The 19,376-nt window shown below is 40.2% G+C and overlaps 1 protein-coding gene and 1 long non-coding RNA gene across 2 annotated transcripts; one reads left to right on the top strand and one right to left on the bottom strand.

Moving 5' to 3' along the window:
* The first annotated feature begins 12,840 nt into the window (after positions 1–12,840).
* LOC120744863 lies at positions 12,841–15,945 on the top strand. The gene is made up of 2 exons (XR_005698474.1): positions 12,841–13,596; positions 15,266–15,945. It is a non-coding gene; the product is annotated as an uncharacterized LOC120744863 (long non-coding RNA).
* An 838-nt stretch (positions 15,946–16,783) lies between these two features.
* LOC120744790 (tripartite motif-containing protein 16-like) lies at positions 16,784–18,677 on the bottom strand. Its single transcript, XM_040049353.1, has one exon. The coding sequence runs from the start codon at positions 18,553–18,555 to the stop codon at positions 16,888–16,890; it is 1,668 nt and encodes a 555-aa protein (XP_039905287.1). The 5' UTR covers positions 18,556–18,677; the 3' UTR covers positions 16,784–16,887.
* Between the last annotated feature and the right edge of the window lie 699 nt (positions 18,678–19,376).

Below are 19,376 nucleotides of genomic sequence, written 5' to 3'. Positions count from 1 at the left end.
CAAAAAGTGTCACTGATTTCATCTTGTAATCGGAAGGTTGCCGGTTCGAGCCCCGGCTCCGACAGTCTCGGTCGTTGTGTCCTTGGGCAAGACACTTCACCTGTTACCTACTGGTGGTGGTCAGAGGGCTTGGTGGCGCCAGTCTCCAGCAGCCTCACTTTTGTCAGTGCGCCCCAGGGCAGCTGTGGCTACAATGTAGCTGCCATCACCTGTGTGTGAATGACAGAATGTAGTGTATAGCGCTTTGGGGTCCTTAGGGACTAAGTAAAGCGCTATACAAATACAGGCTATTTACCATTTAATGACTTTAGTGCCCAAGATTTGTCATTGTGTCCAAACCAGCATTCATTCCCTGTTCTGCTGATATTCTTGTATGCAGCTACTCCACCTCCCAGTAACAACATCCAGTCAAATTTTCTCCACTCAGGATCTGCCAGTGTTCAGTGAATCTGTCTGGATAAGGCTTATTCATTACTATTGCTTTTCTGTGCCCTTCTGATAATAACAACTGTTTATGTGCTGTGTTTGGATCCAGTGTGATTTCACATAAATATTTTAAGAATTCAGCTCTGGTCTTTGCTTCTGGTTGGTCTGACAGTAAAACATCCACTTCAGTGACTGTCAGTAAGACGCATTGTTGGGGAGTAATGGAATACCACATCATAATGAGGCTGAAGGTGTTTCTCACAGTAAGATGCCAAAGATACTAAAGAGGACTTGAAGGATTTCATTTTTCTCCCAGTGCAGACATCACAGGCCACATCTTCAGGTCCAGCATAGCAGTGATCAGCAGGAGCAGCTTGGAGTCCAGTCTTCTTCAGCTCCTCCACTAAATCTGCTAACATGGTGTTTTTCTCCAGGACAGGCCTCGCTGTGAAAGTCTGTCTGCACTGAGGGCAGCTGTAGATTTTCTTCTTCTCCTCTCCATCCCAGAATCTTTTAGTTCAGTTCATGCAGTAGCTGTGTTGACAGGGAATAGTAACCGGATCCTTCAGTAGATCCAAACAGATCTTGGTCCAGCTGAACTCCTTTCTGTGCCATTTCTCCTCTCAGTGTCAGTGACTGTGTGTTTGTTTTCCTTATAACTGAAACTAGTCTGAGCTCTGATTGAAACAACATGTGAATGGGGCCTGTCAGCCCTTACACATAACCACATTTTGGTTGCACCTATCTTCAAACTGGAGAGTTAAAAGGGAGGAAACGAAGAAATGTGTAAACAGAGGAGGTGCTGATTTAGACAGCAGCTTCACTGTAAGAAGTAAAGCAGTATGAGGGAGAGTGGCCATGTTGAACCATTTCTAGGACCTTTTTAAAATGTTTTTTAAACCCTTTATAAAAGTTTTGTGCTACATTTATAAACTTGAAATGCCTTCGACCCCAGTTTCTAATAGACCCTTGTTAAAGGTGACTATTAAAGCTGAAATTGAACAGAAATGATATGAAATGAAATCTCTGAGGGTTTTTTGAATAAAAATAGCATATTTAGAATGTAACTTCAAGTAAAAAGTGTATTTTAATCTTTGTCCATGTAAGTTGAAACACATAAAATCCCAGATCATTTGGCTGCTTTGATTGGAACAAATCATGTTTCAGATTTTTACTGACAAGTCAAATCACTTTTTTTTTAATGTACCACATTTAAAAACAGGAATATCTCCAATGTGTTGTATTCCATGTAGACTGAGGACCCCAGATGTAGAGTCTGGGATTACATGAAAATCTTTTTATTGAAGGTGACCCAAATCCATGAACAAACAGAGAAACACGAGGGAAACATTGGAATTAGGGAAACTGCAGGAAACATAATGGCCACGACGCACAGGAAACAGTCTGAGGGGAACAGGATGGTGTGACAAAGGGCTAGGGGAAGACAATCTGTTTATCCCCTAGCTTCTTTTCCTTGACCTCCATATTGTTTAAATGGAGACAAAGGTACGAAGGAGAATTGATAACGAGTTAGGAAAAGAGAAGAGTGGTGCTGAAGTCGAACGCCCTTACGTGATGTGTTGCGCCATGTTAAAACTACAAGAAGACAGACTACATAATGTGCATCTTACTTCACCACAACATGTTCAAACCCTGTTAGTTTATGTAAGTCATATAAGTGAGAACAACATGTGAAAAATATCACATCATTAAAAAGATTGAGATTTTAAAGAAGGTACATTGAAGGCCTGATTCGCTAACATCTGTAGCAGTGCAAAGTCTTCTTTTGATACTATAAAGCTGCTGGATTCATTAAAGAGGTTCTGTTTCAGTGACAACGTTTTAAACGAGTATTTTTGCAGTTACCCTGATGACATGTGCATTTGCAGGTGTTTTACTTTCAGGACAAATATATATCAATATATCAATAACACATATAATAACACAATAATTTAACTTGTTTTGTAAATCTGTCCCATAGCCTAATAAATTAAACATGGAACAGTGGAACTTCTTTCCTCCTTCTTTCCTCCTCCAGCCATGGTCTGTGTTAGTGCCAGTGTTTTTCCACAGAGCCGACAGGGCCACCTCTGGGAGGAGCCACCGTGTTCCTGCTCTCACCTGTGGGTAATTAAGCTGTTGACTTATAAGGGCAGCGCTCTCAAATTCTTTTTACCAGATTCTCAGCTAACCACAGTTAGTGCAGGCCATCAGTGTGTTTTGTAAATATCATAGTAAATTACCTTGAACCTCTCATTCATAGCTACTCACCAGATTACCAGATACAAATCCTCTCCATAGAACCTGCATTCGGACGCTGGACCTCTTGACAGTCTTCATAGTCATGGTTTTTGCTCACTACACACACCTGCCTGCCTCAGCATCAGGAGTTTTGGATTCCTTATCACTCACCCAGACCACTCTCCCCTCCGTGCAACTGATCCACTTGCGGCAATTAAGCAGCTAAAAGGAACATTCAGAACCAATAACTGCCAGCATTGTCCTGGAACCATTTACTCTTATTTGTCTTTGTCTCTTATAGTCTCTCTTGTTGTTTGCATAGCTCAGGTTGCATAAGTGCTCCATAGTTTTGGCACTGTTCATGGCACAAGTTTATACTCACTGCCCACAGTTCACAGTTGAATAGCCTCGTTGTATATACACTTGTTTTGTAAACTAACTGTCACTTAATCGTTGCCAGTGCTCCGTCTGCGTCCTGCATTTGAGCCCTTTTCTCTCGAGTTGGCTACGGCTGTCATATTCCTCCAAGTTTAGGATTTCTGTGACTGCAGTAAATTTCCCTCCGTCCATCGCTTATCCCACAATGTGATAGGATTCTCTTCAACCATGATTGAAATTGATGTGGAGGAGTGGCGACATGCTTTAACACGTAACACTTTAACAATGACTGACTAAACAAAACTCTCCTTCAAGAGGTCACTAAGGTGGTATCAGATCTTAACATTGTATTGCTGATTATTTTCTCGTGGGTGGTGATTGGAACAAATGAGTGATGGATAGATGTCCCCCAAAATTAGGGAAAAGTGACACAATGACATGATTAATTTATTAATGGCTTTATAATGGATAATAATTTAATAGATGCATGGAAAACATTAAATCCAGTGCTTCAGCGGCAACACAGAGATCACACACAGCACATGGAGTGGTACAACACAACAAAGGACAAAGGAAAGCACGGCTTAAATACACAAGGGAGTGACGAGGGAATGAAAAACAGGAGGGAAACACAGCTGGGACTAATTAGACATGATCAGACATGAGGACGCAAAACTAGATACACTGACAAAGGACATGAGACTGTCAAAATAAAACAGGAAACATGAGACAATCACAAAGACGCAGACTAGAAGTTGAGACATAGTGACACGACTGACTAGGGAGACGAGTGACTCGACGAGGAACACGGGAACGACAAAGTAACAGAAACCTAAATCCTAGGACGAAGAATATAACAAAAGCAGAAAACAACAAAGAGAACCAAAACCCATGAGTAAAAATAATCAAAAAATATAAATTAACCACAAACACTGAGTCAGAAGACTTAGGACCATCACATGACGTGTACCTTCAAAGTGCTTTTATTAGATCAAAGGCCAAGTGGATTTAAGATAGAGAAAATAATTTCCATTATTTTAGTCATTTAGAAAAACAAGTCGACAGAAAAAAACCCTCCATAACCAGTTTATGGAGTTATTAAATTGTACAGATAGCAAGATTGTAGAAAAGGACGTTTTTGAGTTTTTCTCTGGTCTATGCTCCTCTCATTACTCAAGAGTAATCATAGACTTTTTATTCATTTATTTCAAATCTATATCTAAAATCTATAATATCTTGATTAAAGCGATGCAATTTCTACTAAATTCTATGGTTAGGGAACTAAAGTTTACAGCACTCAGAGAATTCCCCTGGTTTGTGACAGCTTCACACTGAAAAATATAGAATATATTGATAGAAAATTGTCCAACACATTTTTTTAGATTTTACTGACAGAACATTTTTCTAATCAGAATAAGGAAAAACAGAACTGAAAGAATCGACTGAAGACAGAAGACTTTGATCAAAGTTTATTTATTATACATATCTTCAGTTTGTTTGCACCTTAAGTATTAAATATTGAGTTACATATTGCATTCAATATTAATAATTGAATGATCTATGCTTTGATTATTGATAATCATGATAATAACAGTTTTAAAGCCTCTAATATGTTTGTAGATTTAGGGGAAAAAAAACAACAAAAGTATTTTTTCTGCCAAAAAGACAAATGTGTATGTGATTACAGATTTAATTTCTAAATGTACTAAATGGTGGGAACAAAATCTCGTTAATGTGATGTTTACAGAACTTTTATTTTGAAAGGTCGAATGTAAGGCGGAAGGAGAGGAGAGAAAAAAGGAGACAACAGAAAATGGTAGATGAACAAGTTAGCGCTGCAGACTGTGTTGCCGCTGCAAGCCTGAGAATTAAAGAATGGAACTGAGAAATACTGAAGGTGTCATCAATAATGTTTGAGGCATGCAAACATTACAGTTAATAAAGAGTTTTCTCTGCTATGATTATTGGCTGCTAGAAAAACAAAAAGATGGATCAGGATTAATCAGTGCAAGCAGTAATATCAGTAGATCAGAGGATTCTTAAGGAGCTGTGGATGGTGAGGAAACTGATGATGCTGATGGCCTGAGGTTGTACCACCTGACCTGATATATTCTAATACTTTTCGAAACAAATGGAAAAAATATTGAATTTTGGTCCTAACTGGTCAACTGCAGACTTTATAAGAATTTCTGAAAGTTCTGACTCAACTGTTTTGTTATATTGTAATATATCTATATCACTAAAGCACTTCTGGATGGATGCAAACTGCATTTCGTTGCCCTGTACCTGTGCATGTGCAATGACAATAAAGTTGAATTCTATTCTATTCTATTTATAACAAAGCATTCAGAGGACAAATCACAAATTGTCACAGTTTGCTGAGTAAAGCGGTGTGGTGTGTGAGAGTAAGGACCCAAGATGCAGGCACGGCTGAGATGCAAGTGAGTATTATTCATAAGGTGGGTGATACAAACAGAAACTGTGAAGGTGTGGATGGAAACTAAGCAAAACCTAAACTGGAAAAAACTAACAACACAGACCTGAAAGAGAGACGCAGGGAGACTCAGGGAAACAACACAGACTAACCAGCGACGAGCACAAGAGGACACACACTATAAGTACAAAAAGAGGGAGACACAGCTGAACCTAACTGACCTGACGAGACAGGGGAAATGTAAACTGAACACACTGACATCAGACACAGACCTTCACAATAAAACAGGAAATGCATAGACTGACCTCAGAAGCACAATCCAAACACAGAACCAAAACCTAAGAACTAACAAAGATACATCATAAAATCAAAGATTAATAATATGAAACGAAAAACACTGGGTCACTGATCCAGTACCGTGGCAAAACTAATGTTTGCATCAATTAAGAGTTGCTATACATGGTCTTACAAAAAGTGCCAACAGATGCCATGATGGTGCACGCACATGAACAACAAAGTATGTCTGAATTCAGGATTAATTGCTAGTTTCAATTAAAGATAGATGGGAAGAAGAGGGGAGACAGAACATTTGTAAACTCACAGACATGTTTTTTCTTTTGTTTAGTTCAGTTGACACTTTTTGTAAGACCATGTATGACTCCTGTTAACTGATGCAAGCATATTATTTTTTAGATTTTGCTCTGGGTGTTTTAGAAAAGTCTGACTGAACTGAACTATTGTAAATGGCAGCAATATTGAAAAGACCATGGTGCTTTCTACGAGTGGCTAATTGTTTTAGGATTTAAAAACTCTCAAAACAAACATTTGCTTCCTTCTCTCAACTCCAAATTAAGTTCCTTTTTCCTCAGTTACATTTTTATTCTTACTCCTAAATCAGACATTTTGTACTGGAGTACATCTCTGAATTTAACGTTAACCTTAAAAATCACATTCTTTTTTTTTAAAATCTATTCCTGGTGCAACTAATATTCAAACATTTAGTGTCACGGTTTGTTAAACTTTTTTCCATCCGAGTCACTGGCAGCCATCTCAGCGAGGCCTGGGCCAATATGTTGGCTTCCCTAAAATCAAATAAAGGAGAGCCTGTCTTGCATTCAGAGCCGTTCTGAATGCAAGACAGGCTGATTCAATTTAAAGCTTTGTACAGACTTCATTATTCAAAGACTAAACAACAAAATATTTGGCAAACAGTGACACTGACACACAGACAGAAAGCATAGCTGGCAGGGTTTTCAGTTGTTTATTTTTTAAAATTCAACTTTATTTATATAGCACCGAATTACAACAGCATTTGCCTCAAGGCGTTTAAGGACATGCATGAACCTCTTAATTTCACTCAACAGTCAACATGAGGCAATGGATTGGAACAATGACCTCATATTTTTGTTTTTCTCAGCCAAGAGGATATGTAAATCTCCACATGCTCCGTCCTCATCTTTGTCTTTACATGTGTGCAGAATTTCATTTTAAAATATTTCAGTTAATTATCATACTCATGTTGGATAAAATCCATCCATCCAGCTTATTTAATTTGGGTTAAAGGGAACTGGACCCTATGGTCGATTCCCTTTTGCTAAAGCGTTTATTTAGCGATGGATCAGGTGACAGTGAATCCTCCTTTAGTTATACAGCAATAGGCTGCTGAGGGATTCCCATGATTCATTGAGGGTTTCTTCTTTAGTCAACTTTCGCGCTCACTATGTGTTTAATAAACCTGCATTGAAACATTACTTGTTATTAATCTGTGGCTCTCTTACACATCATGCCTTTTGTCCTGTCTTCCTCCCCTCACCCCAACTGGTCGCAGCAGATGGCCTTAAGGTGACTGTAAAATTGAATTAAACTGAACTGTCATAGTGGAAGAGGCGGGACATGCAGGACAAACACAGGTAGTCATTAAATTTTTAAACTCTGGTTCTCTCCTGTGTTTGCTTGTATCCCGTCTCTCTCTGCTCTATTCTCTTTCCCCTCACACCCAACTGGTCACAGCAGATGGCTGCCTCTCCCTGAGGCTGGTTTCTTTCTGTTCCTTAAAGTAAGTTTTTCTCCGCCACCAAGTGCTTGCTCATAAAGGGTGCTGAGATTGTTGGGGGGTGCTTTCAAATATTGTAATATTGTGGGCTTTTTATGTTTTTTTATTAGTGTGTTATCAAATATGGAACTTTGCTTAAGTGCTGGTGTCGTGGTCACTGACCTCCTGCGCTGGCATACCGTCTCTCTCTCTCTCTAGCCCTATTTTTTCCTCCCTTTCTTTGTATGCATATATGTTTGTGGGCGTGTTTTGTTTACTCTTTCAGAGGCGGTACTTCCCAGCTTCCCCGCCTTCCTGGCAAACTCTCACTTCTTAAATACTGCTGATTAACATACCTCCTCCTCATGTGGTTATCAGACTGCCTATTTTAGGCTAAAGCAATTCCTCAGTTTTTGCCTGACTGTTGCATTACAAAGGGTTATTGGCTTCTGGCTTCTTCATGTAATCCATAGGGTCGTTTTCAGATCTAACCTGTGATTCTGTGCAGACTACTCCAGTGTCTCAGAAGCCCTTGTGTATTTGTAACAGTGTGACAATGTGTGTTTGTGCCCACAGTGTTACCGACTCTCTCAGAATAAATTGCATCTTAGAAAATTATTCTTTTTCCGGCACTTAAAAGCAACCTGTAAAACCTACGTAAACATTACTCAGTGTCCTGTGAGTGAGTCTTCCTTTCTGTGACTTCCATGACAGCTGGACTTTTTTTTTTTCTTCATATTTCAACAGGCCATTACTCGGGTATTTGTCAATGGATTTATCCAAAATTACAGATCTTTGGTTCATTTAGATGGTAAGAAAGGCCGGTGAAAATTTCAGGATTTTATCTTTAATATGTGAAATAAAGTGAAAGTGGGTCAACAGACCATTTTTCAAAAAGTATGTCTTGAAAAGTATTTGACATGTGAACCTATGTCACCCTAATCAATCGTTGCACCCAAACTTTTGATCATAACCATAACTTATATAAAGGAAAGCAGTGTCTCATGATTTATGATGTGACTCAATTTGCAAATTTTGAACTCATTTTATTGACCAATAAATCACTGTTTTTTTCTTTCCACAATAATTAACAACTTTCAGCTTTTAATGTATTTGAAAAAAACAACAACATGAAAATGGGTTTTTGGAGCTGGACGGTCTCCAAAGCACTTTGGGTCAACTTTTGTTGTTTAAATGTGCTATAAATATAAATAGATAAAAAATATATAAATAAAAATAAATGAATAAATACAATAAAAATCTATAAATAAAATATAGGTGACAGTTAAAACAAAAAATTTCAGACATTTTTCATAGTGCATGCTGGACTTACCAGATAGAAACAAAATATGGACTGGACTATTGATATCTGGATAAATCCGCCACCTCTAACTCAGTTCCCACAAAGCTCCAAACTGCCAGGAGTAAAATAGAAAAATGTATGTGTGCTGTTTGTAATGAGCTGTTTGTGAAGACACCCAGCTGTGACTAAGGGATGACAAAGACAAAAACATGAAAAGCAGGGCTGATGTTACTCTGGAGACACAAGGTATTGTGTCTGTCAGGTAAAATATGTACATCAGTCTGCTCTGTGACATTACTACACAATGCATTTTTTCCATAAGTTCCACTGCACCTGCTCTACAGCTTCGATTTAATACACTCCAAGTGCTCTGAATGCACCACTGAACGTACATTTTTATGCTGGCCCAACAGATGTTGATTAGAGTTTATTTCCTGAAATAGAAAGCACTTCTTACAACATCCTGTTCCGTGACAGTCTTTGGGCATCTTTCCGAATTTCAGACTTCCTCTTTTAAATCAAAGGAGGAACTTCTTTGTTTTAAAACAAAGCAGTTCAAGTTATGACTGTCATCCTTTAGCACAAACGTTTCCACTTCTTAAGAGGCTGACGGGTAAATTATCTGATACCTTACATGGTTTAAAACCTGTGTTCTAGATTTCAGAACTCTACATAAAATAAAATTAAATACATTAAAAGTTACTGTTGTCTTTTTATACAGTCTGAACTGTAAACCTGCAGCTACATTACATGAACTTGCTGTGTGTGTCACACTGATTACAAAACTTTAGCAGAATTTTTCTTTTTTAATTAAAGGTTTAAAAACAAGTAGCACACATGGTCAGCGATGGGAACCATTCACTAATCAATAGTATATTGCCAAAAGTATTCGATCAACCATCAAAATAATTGAATTCAGCTTTCCAATCAATTGCTTGGGTACAGTTGTATAAAATCAAACACCTGAACATGCCATACATATTAGCTGGATGGCCCTTTCCTGATCCAGAATGACTGTGCACAAAGCAAGGTCCACTGGTCCAAGCAACCCAATGGAAAACTTTAAGAATGAATTAGAGTGAAGACTGCAAGCCAGGGTTTCTTGTCCAGCATCAGTGTCTGACTTGTGCTAACCACTGCACCACCGTGCATGTGTTGTGACTTTGAAGATCAAAATCACAGCACAGTAAGTTACTTTCCAGCTATTAATCCAGTTTAGTAAATCCATGAATTGATTGACAGAGGAATCAGATATTGCCTTTTATTATTGCATTTTATTCTGTATTACCTAGTAATGCCTTACCATGCTTATCAATGTGTTATCATGCTCTTTTTCCTGAAGGAAAGCTGTTTAATGAAAATCTTGAGACCCTTCATCACAGCAGACAGCTGAATGTGTCAAAAAGAGGCCCAAAAGTGGGTTGACAGAAATTTTTTGGTAGAAATATATTTTGAAAAGTGTTTGATATATAACCTTGAAGTGTCATAGCAATCATACTATGTGCTCAAACAATATTTTTAGACAAAATTTTAGGCAAATCTGTCACGGTCTGGCTGGCAGACCGTGGAGTTGTAGAGAAAGTAGGGCCCAAACGCGAGACTCAAGTGAAGGACAGTGGATTTATTTATGGCGAGTGGACAGAAACGACAACTATATACAATTCAAGCACTGTGACTCCTGTGGCGATTCCTCTAAGAATCCCACACAGTGCACGTGTCCATAGCAGTGAAAAGGTGACAACTCCAAAAACCCGATTCCACTCCGTGATATCCCCTCGTGACGACGTTCCTGACTCCCGACTCCTGGTGACACAAAAACACACACAGCTCAGCAGGCAGCCTTTAGTAGCGAAGCCGATCACAACACACTAATCTACGGAGGTACTTAACAGGTTCGACTTAGTATAATCCCGCGCCGACTGGGGCTCCGCCACCTTCTTAAATAAGGCGCCCCTCATGAAGCCATCAGCTGCAGCTGGTGAGGGCTAATGGGCGGCAGGTGCGGCAGTCCCCAGTGCGGGAACACTTCCGGGTCGCAGTCCCCTCAGCGACCCCAAAACATCCGGGAGCACCCAGGGAGAAAGGACAAAAAGGGAGAGAAAACCACCATAACATATGGAAAAAACATATACAAGAAATACATGAGCTCTGGGTCATCAGACCCAGACCATGACAAAATCAAAGATGATCAAGCAGAAAATATTCTAAAAGTTGCCTAATCTGCAATGGAATGATGCTTTTGTCTTTTGAAGACTATGAATGGATGCGTGTGCTCTGTGTGCCCTTGTTGCATTGCTGACTTACAATAGAACAAAGGAGTTCCTGTTGCAACTCATTTGGTTTAAAATAAGGAAGTTCCAGATGGAACTTCTTTGTTTTAAACTTCATGTCATGAGAGCTGACAGACATGAGCTGAACACCTTCAACAGATGAATTGAACAGTGAAAGATGAAATGTCTGTGAAGGTTCTCAGTCATCCAGGTCATCGTAGTCAAAGGAGCTTGCAAAGAAAAGCGTCTGGACTTCTTTAAGTTGCTTGAAGACGTTTCACCTCTCATCCGAGAAGCTTCTTCAGTTCTAAGGTCAAATGGTGGGGAGTCCCAGATTTAAACCTAGTGGGAGTTTCCCCCCACAGAGGGACAAAAGGACCCCCTGATGATCCCCTAATCACCTGAGCCAAGGTGTGAAACTGGGTGTGGGTCCCAATCAGCCAGGGTTTCGAGTGAGCTCATTGTGAAACCTGGCCCCACCCTATCATGTGAATTCCTGAGGTCAGATGGCCCAGGATGTGAGTGGGCGTTAAGGCGTCTGGGGAGGGATCTCAAAACTGGATTATAGATGGCAGACAGTTGGTGTCGTAAACCACCGCCTCTGTTCAAAGATGGTCGCTCACAGTGGACATAGATGGCTTCTTTCACTCCTCTTTCAACTCTTTCCACTCAGGGCTATCGGGGAGGGCTGTGATTCATTCAAGGAAGGGGATGGATTTGATGGATGGAGACTGTATGTTCCCCTTTTCTGTCCAAATCTTTTGTAACAGATTTTTTTTTAAAAATTAATTCTCAATTCTCAGTTTCCACTTTATATCTGCTAAATGAAATGTTTCTGTTCCTTGCAATAATTCAAATACAGCAGATGTACAGACACATTAGTGACCGCTTCAGGAACTGAGCTGATAAAACGGCTTTTTAAACACTTGTGTATTATGCATTTGTACTCTACATTTTCCGTTTTTAGATAGAAAAACAAACCAAAAGCAGAACAAAGAACCTTCATCGGACAATAAAAGCAACACAGTGCAACACAAAATGACAAATCATAATTTCTTTTCTGAAGTTTATCTTTTGACAGTTAAACCTAATTGTAATCAAGCTCATCTCATGGATGTGACTGTAGAAAGGCCAAAACTGTATTTTACAGAGGAGGTACCGAAACCTTGTTGTCACAGTTAAATCTATGCAGCTCTTCATCTTGTACAGAAAGTATACAGGATACACAAAATGTGTGGAGTAAAAGTTCACTGTTGACAGCTACAGTCAGTAGACTCTGACTGTAGGATTGCAGACTGTCAAACTCTTTCACTGAAATCAAGCTCATGTGGAATAACTTTGTTAAAACACAAGAGTCACAACAGTCATACCGCTGACCATGACAGGACCATGACACACCGAATATATGTTGACTCTTTTCATTAGTCAAATGAAACCGAATAGCTTTGTTTAGATTGGCCAGTATGAGAACTACCTTCCTATCCAAGCCACTTTAGTGAGCCGAGTTACTGTTAGGGTGTTAGTTCACATTATTTTTTATTTTCTTGAACAGCACGGGACCTAAATACAATATTAAGAGAAAAGCTATATTTTTATTATGCAAAGCATAACAGGTACAATGTGTTCTTCCACAAGAACCTCACTCTGACAAAGAAGACAACATAGAGGACCAGCTAAATTGGTCTTTTACTGCCCTCTACTGCTTTGTATTGAATCTGTTTTTCACAGTTAAATCTTAGTGGGGGGAAAGGAGAGTTCAGAACTTTGTTTCACAGAAAAGGAGAAGGCAGCTTGAGAGTAAAAAAACAAAATATTTTGTTGTCACAGTTAAAGTCATGCAGCACTTCGTCTTGTGAAGAAAATATGTCACCCTCGGTTTAACCACACTGACAAAAAGCTGCTGTATAGATGATCAACACACAAATTTGACCACTGCAGGGCACATTAAAGCACCGCAAACTGAAAACTGATTATAATGAATTACAGTAGTCCAACCTAGAAGTAATAAATGCTTGAACTGTCATGGGTTCATGTGTTTTTTGTGGACTTATTTATATTTCTGGGGTTATCTTGGGAAGGCAGTCCTCGCTGGTCGCCCGTGTCTCTGTTTAACATGCCTTGCTGTCATATGTTCGTTGTTGTTCTCTCCCAGTCCCTCGTTTCCATCTGTACGTGTGTGTGTGTGTGTGTGTGTGTGTGTGTGTGTGTGTGTGTGTGTGTGTGTGTGTGTGTGTGTGTGTGTGTGTTTGTTTGTGGGGCGGTGCCCAGAGTTTCCTGTAACATCAGGCCCAGAGAGTTTTTCCCTGCAGAGGAGCCGGCCGCACCTGAGGGATAATTACATGGATCTGTCAGCCTCATCTGGAGGGCTAATTAACAGAGTAGCTGAGCTGCAGTCAATGCTGGATCGTTAAGAGAAATCAGTTATTTCCCAGCAATTGTGGGACAGTGTTTTTGGAGTTGAGAAGTGGCATATACCAGAGGTGGGACCAAGTCATTGTTTTGCAAGTCTCAAGTAAGTCTCAAGTCTTTATCCTCAAGTCTCAAGTCAAGTCTCAAGTAATGTCAGGCAAGTCAGAGTCGAGTCTCAAGTCACTGGTGTAAAAGTCCGAGTAAAGTCACGAGTCTGAAATTTTGAATTTCAAGTCCTTTCGAGTCTTTAAAAACAAAAGAAAAAATAATGTTGCAGTTATATGCTAAATGTAAATATTAGACCATGCAATTTTTAAATATGTGTTTTTCTCAACACATGACGAAATAGTGAACTTAGAAAATATACACAAATTGTGAAATTGCACCTCTATAAAATGCAGCTCAATTAAACCTAGCTCCTAGAATAATTTTCACCGACGGTTCTGAGATAAGCTGCATGTTATTCTTGGATGCGGTTGTAGGACTGGCTTTAAAATCGCATGACAAAAATATCATACATTAAAAAAACTGCATCACCAACGTAGCCTGGACAACATTTGCTAGTTAGATGAAGTCAGCTATCTCATCGTAGCATATTTATATGCATATTTATAATTATACGGTTCTTGGAGTGAGCGCATACACTCGTGAAGTTTAGTAACTTCCGGTCACTGCAACAAGCCCAGGTACAGTTTACCGACGGATGGGTACAGGACCTTGAAATGCACCGTGTAGAAAGTAAAGACCATCGTACGTATCATAAGTTTACCAGTCTCACAAATCGTCTTCATAAATACACATTCGTTAACCGTTTATTAATAGGACCTTTGAGCTCAATGGTAATTAATTAGTAGTGGAAATAATTTCTGGTAGCATCACAGAAATGTAGCAGTGACAATAATATTGTATGCTGTAATCGTACTGGGCAATTAGTGATACAAAAAAACCTGTTTTACCCTGTGAATAAAAGTATATGTTTTTGTCAGTGTACCATAATAACAGAAGTGAAACGCAATATTGTGTCAGGACAATTCACTATTTATGCACAATAAACAAAGGAGCGACAATTTCTGTTCAGCGCCAGACTTGCTTGTAACCTATATCACTAATTATGTTATGAAAATGACGTATTAACTACTAAAAAACACTGACCTTCGTGTAAATGCTTGGAGCAGACTAACCTGTGAGCTGGAGTGTTCTGGGACGTTATATTTGGTCTTTGAATGGCTGCAATCCAGGCCACCCGTCGCCTCTTTGTTACTTCGGAAACATGGCTCGAACAATTTCTCTTCAACGACGTAATCCGATAACAACCGATCTCTTTACCCGTCGGCTTCCCGTGGCTGTCATGCGACCGGCTATTGCAGTTAATAACACAACAGCTTCTTGACATTTTTGTGTTTCTTTTTATCGCTGTGTAACTGATTTCAATTGAAAGCCTGTGTGCGCTAGTACCTCTTGCCACGAGTTCCCAGAATCCTTTGCGGTTTTACCCCTGAATGACGTCACATTTTCAATCTCTATATAATATGCATGTTAAATTTTATATTTGGGGTAAAATATCAAGTCTTTTCAAGTAAACCGGTTCAAGTCCAATTCAAGTCCCAGGTCATTGGTGTAAAAGTCCAAGTCAAGTCACAAGTCTTAGAACATTTTTTCAAGTCAAGTCTAAAGTCATAAAATTAATGACTCGAGTCTGACTCGAGTCCAAGTCATGTGACTCGAGTCCACACCTCTGGCATATACTTACCAGTTGCTTGTTGTTTTCCCAGAGTGTTGTGGACACGAGTGGAGGGAGTTGAGCGCTCTGTACATAGACACCACAAGGGGGAAAGAAACTCACCAAGGACACTTGAGAAGTCACAGCATGGGAACAGGAAGCAAGCACAAGAAGCAAAAACTCACACACAGAGGATTGTTTGCTCTTGTCATCACTGTTATTCACTATAAATAAGTTCACAGTTTGCTGCACAGTCCTGTGTTTGGGTCCTGCTTCCACACCCCTTGACATGAACTTGGTTTTCGGCGTCACTCTGAGTGGCCTGAGCTTTCTGTGTCTGTGCTTTCTGTTTCCTTGCCAAATAAACTAAGGACAGATTATTTTCTTCCTGAACCTGCCAGTGTTCCCGATGTTTATTTACATTCTTTATGAGTTTAAAGTCCAAAAAGAACTTTTTTGAACTGTATAACTGTGAAGTTGTATAACAGTTGTATGATTGTATAACTGTCAAGCTACAATTAAGTTGTACATGTCCAATGACAAAAAAGGCTTTTCTATTCTACGTTGGTGTTTCTAAACTGGCCAATTCCTCCAGAGGTTGTGTGAGTTTGGTATAGAAAATGTGACGTGAACATTTCTGGACTAAATATGAGTGAAAGTGTTGTCCCTGAGCATTGACTGTTCTGTCTCAATTAATTCTGAGTGTGACTTGGAATAAAATTAGAAAATTTTTGCCATATCTATTTTCTTCTACTTATCCAACTAAGACACATCAAAGAAAAGTCATTTGCCCAATGCTTAAAAATGTGGAGTAACTTTACCTGTGATGTGTCTGTGAAGGTTCTCAGTCATCCAGGTCATCGTAGTCAAAGGAGCTTGCAAAGAAAAGCGTCTGGACTTCTTTAAGTTACTTGAAGACGTTTCACCTCTCATCCGAGAAGCTTCTTCAGTTCTGAGGTCAAATGGTGGGGAGTCCCAGATTTAAACCTAGTGGGTCCCAATCAGCCAGGGTTTTGGGTGAGTTCATTGTGAAACCTGGCCCCACCTTATGCGAATTCCTGAGATCAGATGGCCCAGGATGTAAGTGGGCGTTAAGGCGTCTGGGACTGGCTGATTGGGACCCACACCCAGTTTCACACCTTGGCGCAGGCGATTAGAGGATCATCAGGGGGTCCTTTTGTCCCTCTGTGGGGGGAAACTCCCACTAGGTCTTTATCTGGGACTCTCCACCATTTGACCCTAGAACTGAAGAAGCTTCTCGGATGAGAGGTGAAACGTCTTCAAGTAACTTAAAGAAGTCCAGACGCTTTTCTTTGCAAGCTCCTTTGACTTTACCTGTGACGAATCATGACATCAAAACTGTCTTTGTTGTCAAAATCAAGTAAAGCAAAAGTTGACTTCTTTCTATTTTATGACACCATTTGAAGAAAGTTGAAATTATGAACTCTTAACATTGCAGTGTTTCAGGAGGACTATTTCAGTTATTTATTGAGTTTCACATTTTCTCTACCAATTTTGAGTGAGATCCTGGAATCAATGTAGAAGAAAAAACTTTTTTCAAATTGATTTATTGTATTTATATTTATTGAAGAAATTTCAAAACAATGATTCAGAGAAAATAAAATGGAAACTAAAATACAGATTTGAACCCACAACAATATGAAAGACTTCAGTCTACTTCAGTTTAATGAACTCAGCAGTGTCTCCCGTCCAAAGTCCAGCATAGAGCGACTGAGTGAATGTGGTCTGGACTCTGTGGAGGAGAGTCATGGTTTCAGAGACGCTGTAGAAGGACAAAATACCTGCTCTGTGATCCAGGTACACTCCTACTCTGGAGGAACGAGGACCTGAGACACGAGTTTCAATGTTGTTGTACCAAAATGTATAACTGTTGTTGTCACAATATAATGACCAAGATTTGTCATTACGTCCAAAATTACATTCTGTCCCAGTCCCCGCTCTGCTGATATTCTTGTATGCAAGTGCTACATGACCTCTTCCCCCTCTCCACTCCACCTCCCAGTAGCAACGTCGACTCAGACTCTCTTTACTCAGGACCTGATAGCAATAAGTGAATCTATCTGGATGATCAGAATAAGACTGTTGTTGATTCTTTGCTGTTGCTTTTCTGTTCCCCTCTGATAATAACAGCCGTTTGTTTGCTGTGTTTGGATCCAGTGTGATTTCACATGAATATTTTAAGAATCCAGCTCTGGTCTTTGGCTCTTGTGGATCTGACAGTAAAACATCCACTTCAGTGACTGTCAGTGAGATGTTTGTCCATTGCTCTCTCAGAATGTCCTGTAGTTTATTTCTGACCTCTGACACAGCTGCTGTCACATCCTCAAAGTAGCTCAGAGGACGGATATTGATGCTGGATGAGTGTGTAGACTCACTGAGTGCTGACAGTGAGGGGTAGTTGTGTAGAAACTGGATGTGATCATCTGTGTGTGAGAGCTGCTTCAGCTCAGCATCTTTCCTCTTCAGCTCAGTGATCTCCTGCTCCAGCTTCTCCTGAAGCTCTTTGACTCGACTCACTTCAGTTTCCTGCTGGGATCTGATCTGCTGCTTCACATCAGAGCTTCTTTTCTGGATGAGATGGATCAGCTCAGTGAAGATCTTCTCACTGTGCTCCACTGTTTGATCAGCAGACTGATTGATGGCCTCCACCTCCTGTTGAAGCAGCTTCACATCTTTCTCTCTGTCCTGGATTCTCTGCTGGATGTTTTGTCGACTCACCTCCAGCTCTCTCTGCCTCTCGGTCCTTTCTGCTGCAGCTGAGACTGTGTCGTGGCCTTTATGTTCATCCACAGAGCAGAGATAACAGATACTCTGCTGATCAGTACGGCAGAACATCTTCATCACCTCATCATGACGAGAGCAGATGTTCTCCTGGAGCTTCTTGGAGGGCTCCACCAGCTTGTGTTTCTTGAATGTAGGTGAATCATAATGAGGCTGAAGGTGGTTCTCACAGTAAGATGCCAGACAGACTAAACAGGACTTGAAGGCTTTTATTTTTCTTCCAGTGCAGAAATCACAGGCCACATCTTCAGGTCCAGCATAGCAGTGATCAGCAGGAGCAGCTTGGAGTCCAGTCTTCTTCAGCTGCTCCACTAAATCTGCTAACATGGTGTTTTTCACCAGGACAGGCCTCGGTGTGAAAGTCTGTCTGCACTGAGGGCAGCTGTAGACTTTCTTATCGTCCTCTCCATCCCAAAAGCCATTAATACACTTCATGCAGTAGCTGTGTCCACAGGGAAGAGTCACCGGATCCTTCAGCAGATCCAAACAGATCGAACAAGAGAAGGTTTCTTGATCCAGCTGAACTCCTTTCTGCGCCATTTCTCCTCTCAGTGTCAGTGATTATGTAAGTTTCACTTCCTTATTATAGAAACTGATCTGACCTCTGATCTGAACAACATTGTTGCTGCTGTGAATGGGGCCTGCCAGCTCTAACACATGCTGGTTACACCCATCTTCATAATGTAGATCTAAAGGGAGGGAACATAGAAAGATATGGACAGACAGGAGGTGCTGAGCTAGAGAGCAGGAAGAAGAGGAAGGGTTTTCATGCTGTGATTCATTCCAGAAAGCAGGAAGAGGCTCTGTGTTTAATTGTTTTCTGTTCAAACCTTTAACTAAATAATATAAATGTCAATAACTGGATGCCTCTCAATTCTTTTTGTTAATCTGCTAAATAAATAGTTTCTGTTTCTTTTAACAATTCAAATAGTAGAAATGAAAAGCTGACAGCTTGTCAGACTCAGACCGTAAACCATAGAGACACTTTATATATACATTTAGTGTTACGGTTTGAAGGAGGACTCAAGCGCAGGACTCCGGGCTCAGATGCACACAAGAAAGATTTATTTACAATTCACCAGGTGTATATACAAGAAGGTGTGTGTGTGTGTGTGGGGGGGTGCTATGTACAGCAGCGTGAGGGAAAAGGGGCTCCAGGGAAGTCCAGGGGAAAAGCACGCGTTCTTCCGATCATCCACACACGCGATCACTGGTTCCCACTCCAACACTTGCCACTCGGGAATCACACGGGGGGGAAATTCAGGGAGCTCTGTAGACAGGGAGACGGGGTTAAATACAACACACAAAGGAAACACACTTAACTTGACTTGCTGTAGCTTGGCTTCACTAACGCGTGGGCG

Source organism: Simochromis diagramma, unplaced genomic scaffold (assembly GCF_900408965.1).
Source record: "Simochromis diagramma unplaced genomic scaffold, fSimDia1.1 OVJJ01000355.1, whole genome shotgun sequence".
NCBI classification, from domain to species: Eukaryota; Metazoa; Chordata; class Actinopteri; order Cichliformes; family Cichlidae; genus Simochromis; species Simochromis diagramma.
The sequence above is the reverse complement of the archived record's forward strand: the minus strand, read 5'-3'. Positions and strand labels throughout refer to the sequence as shown.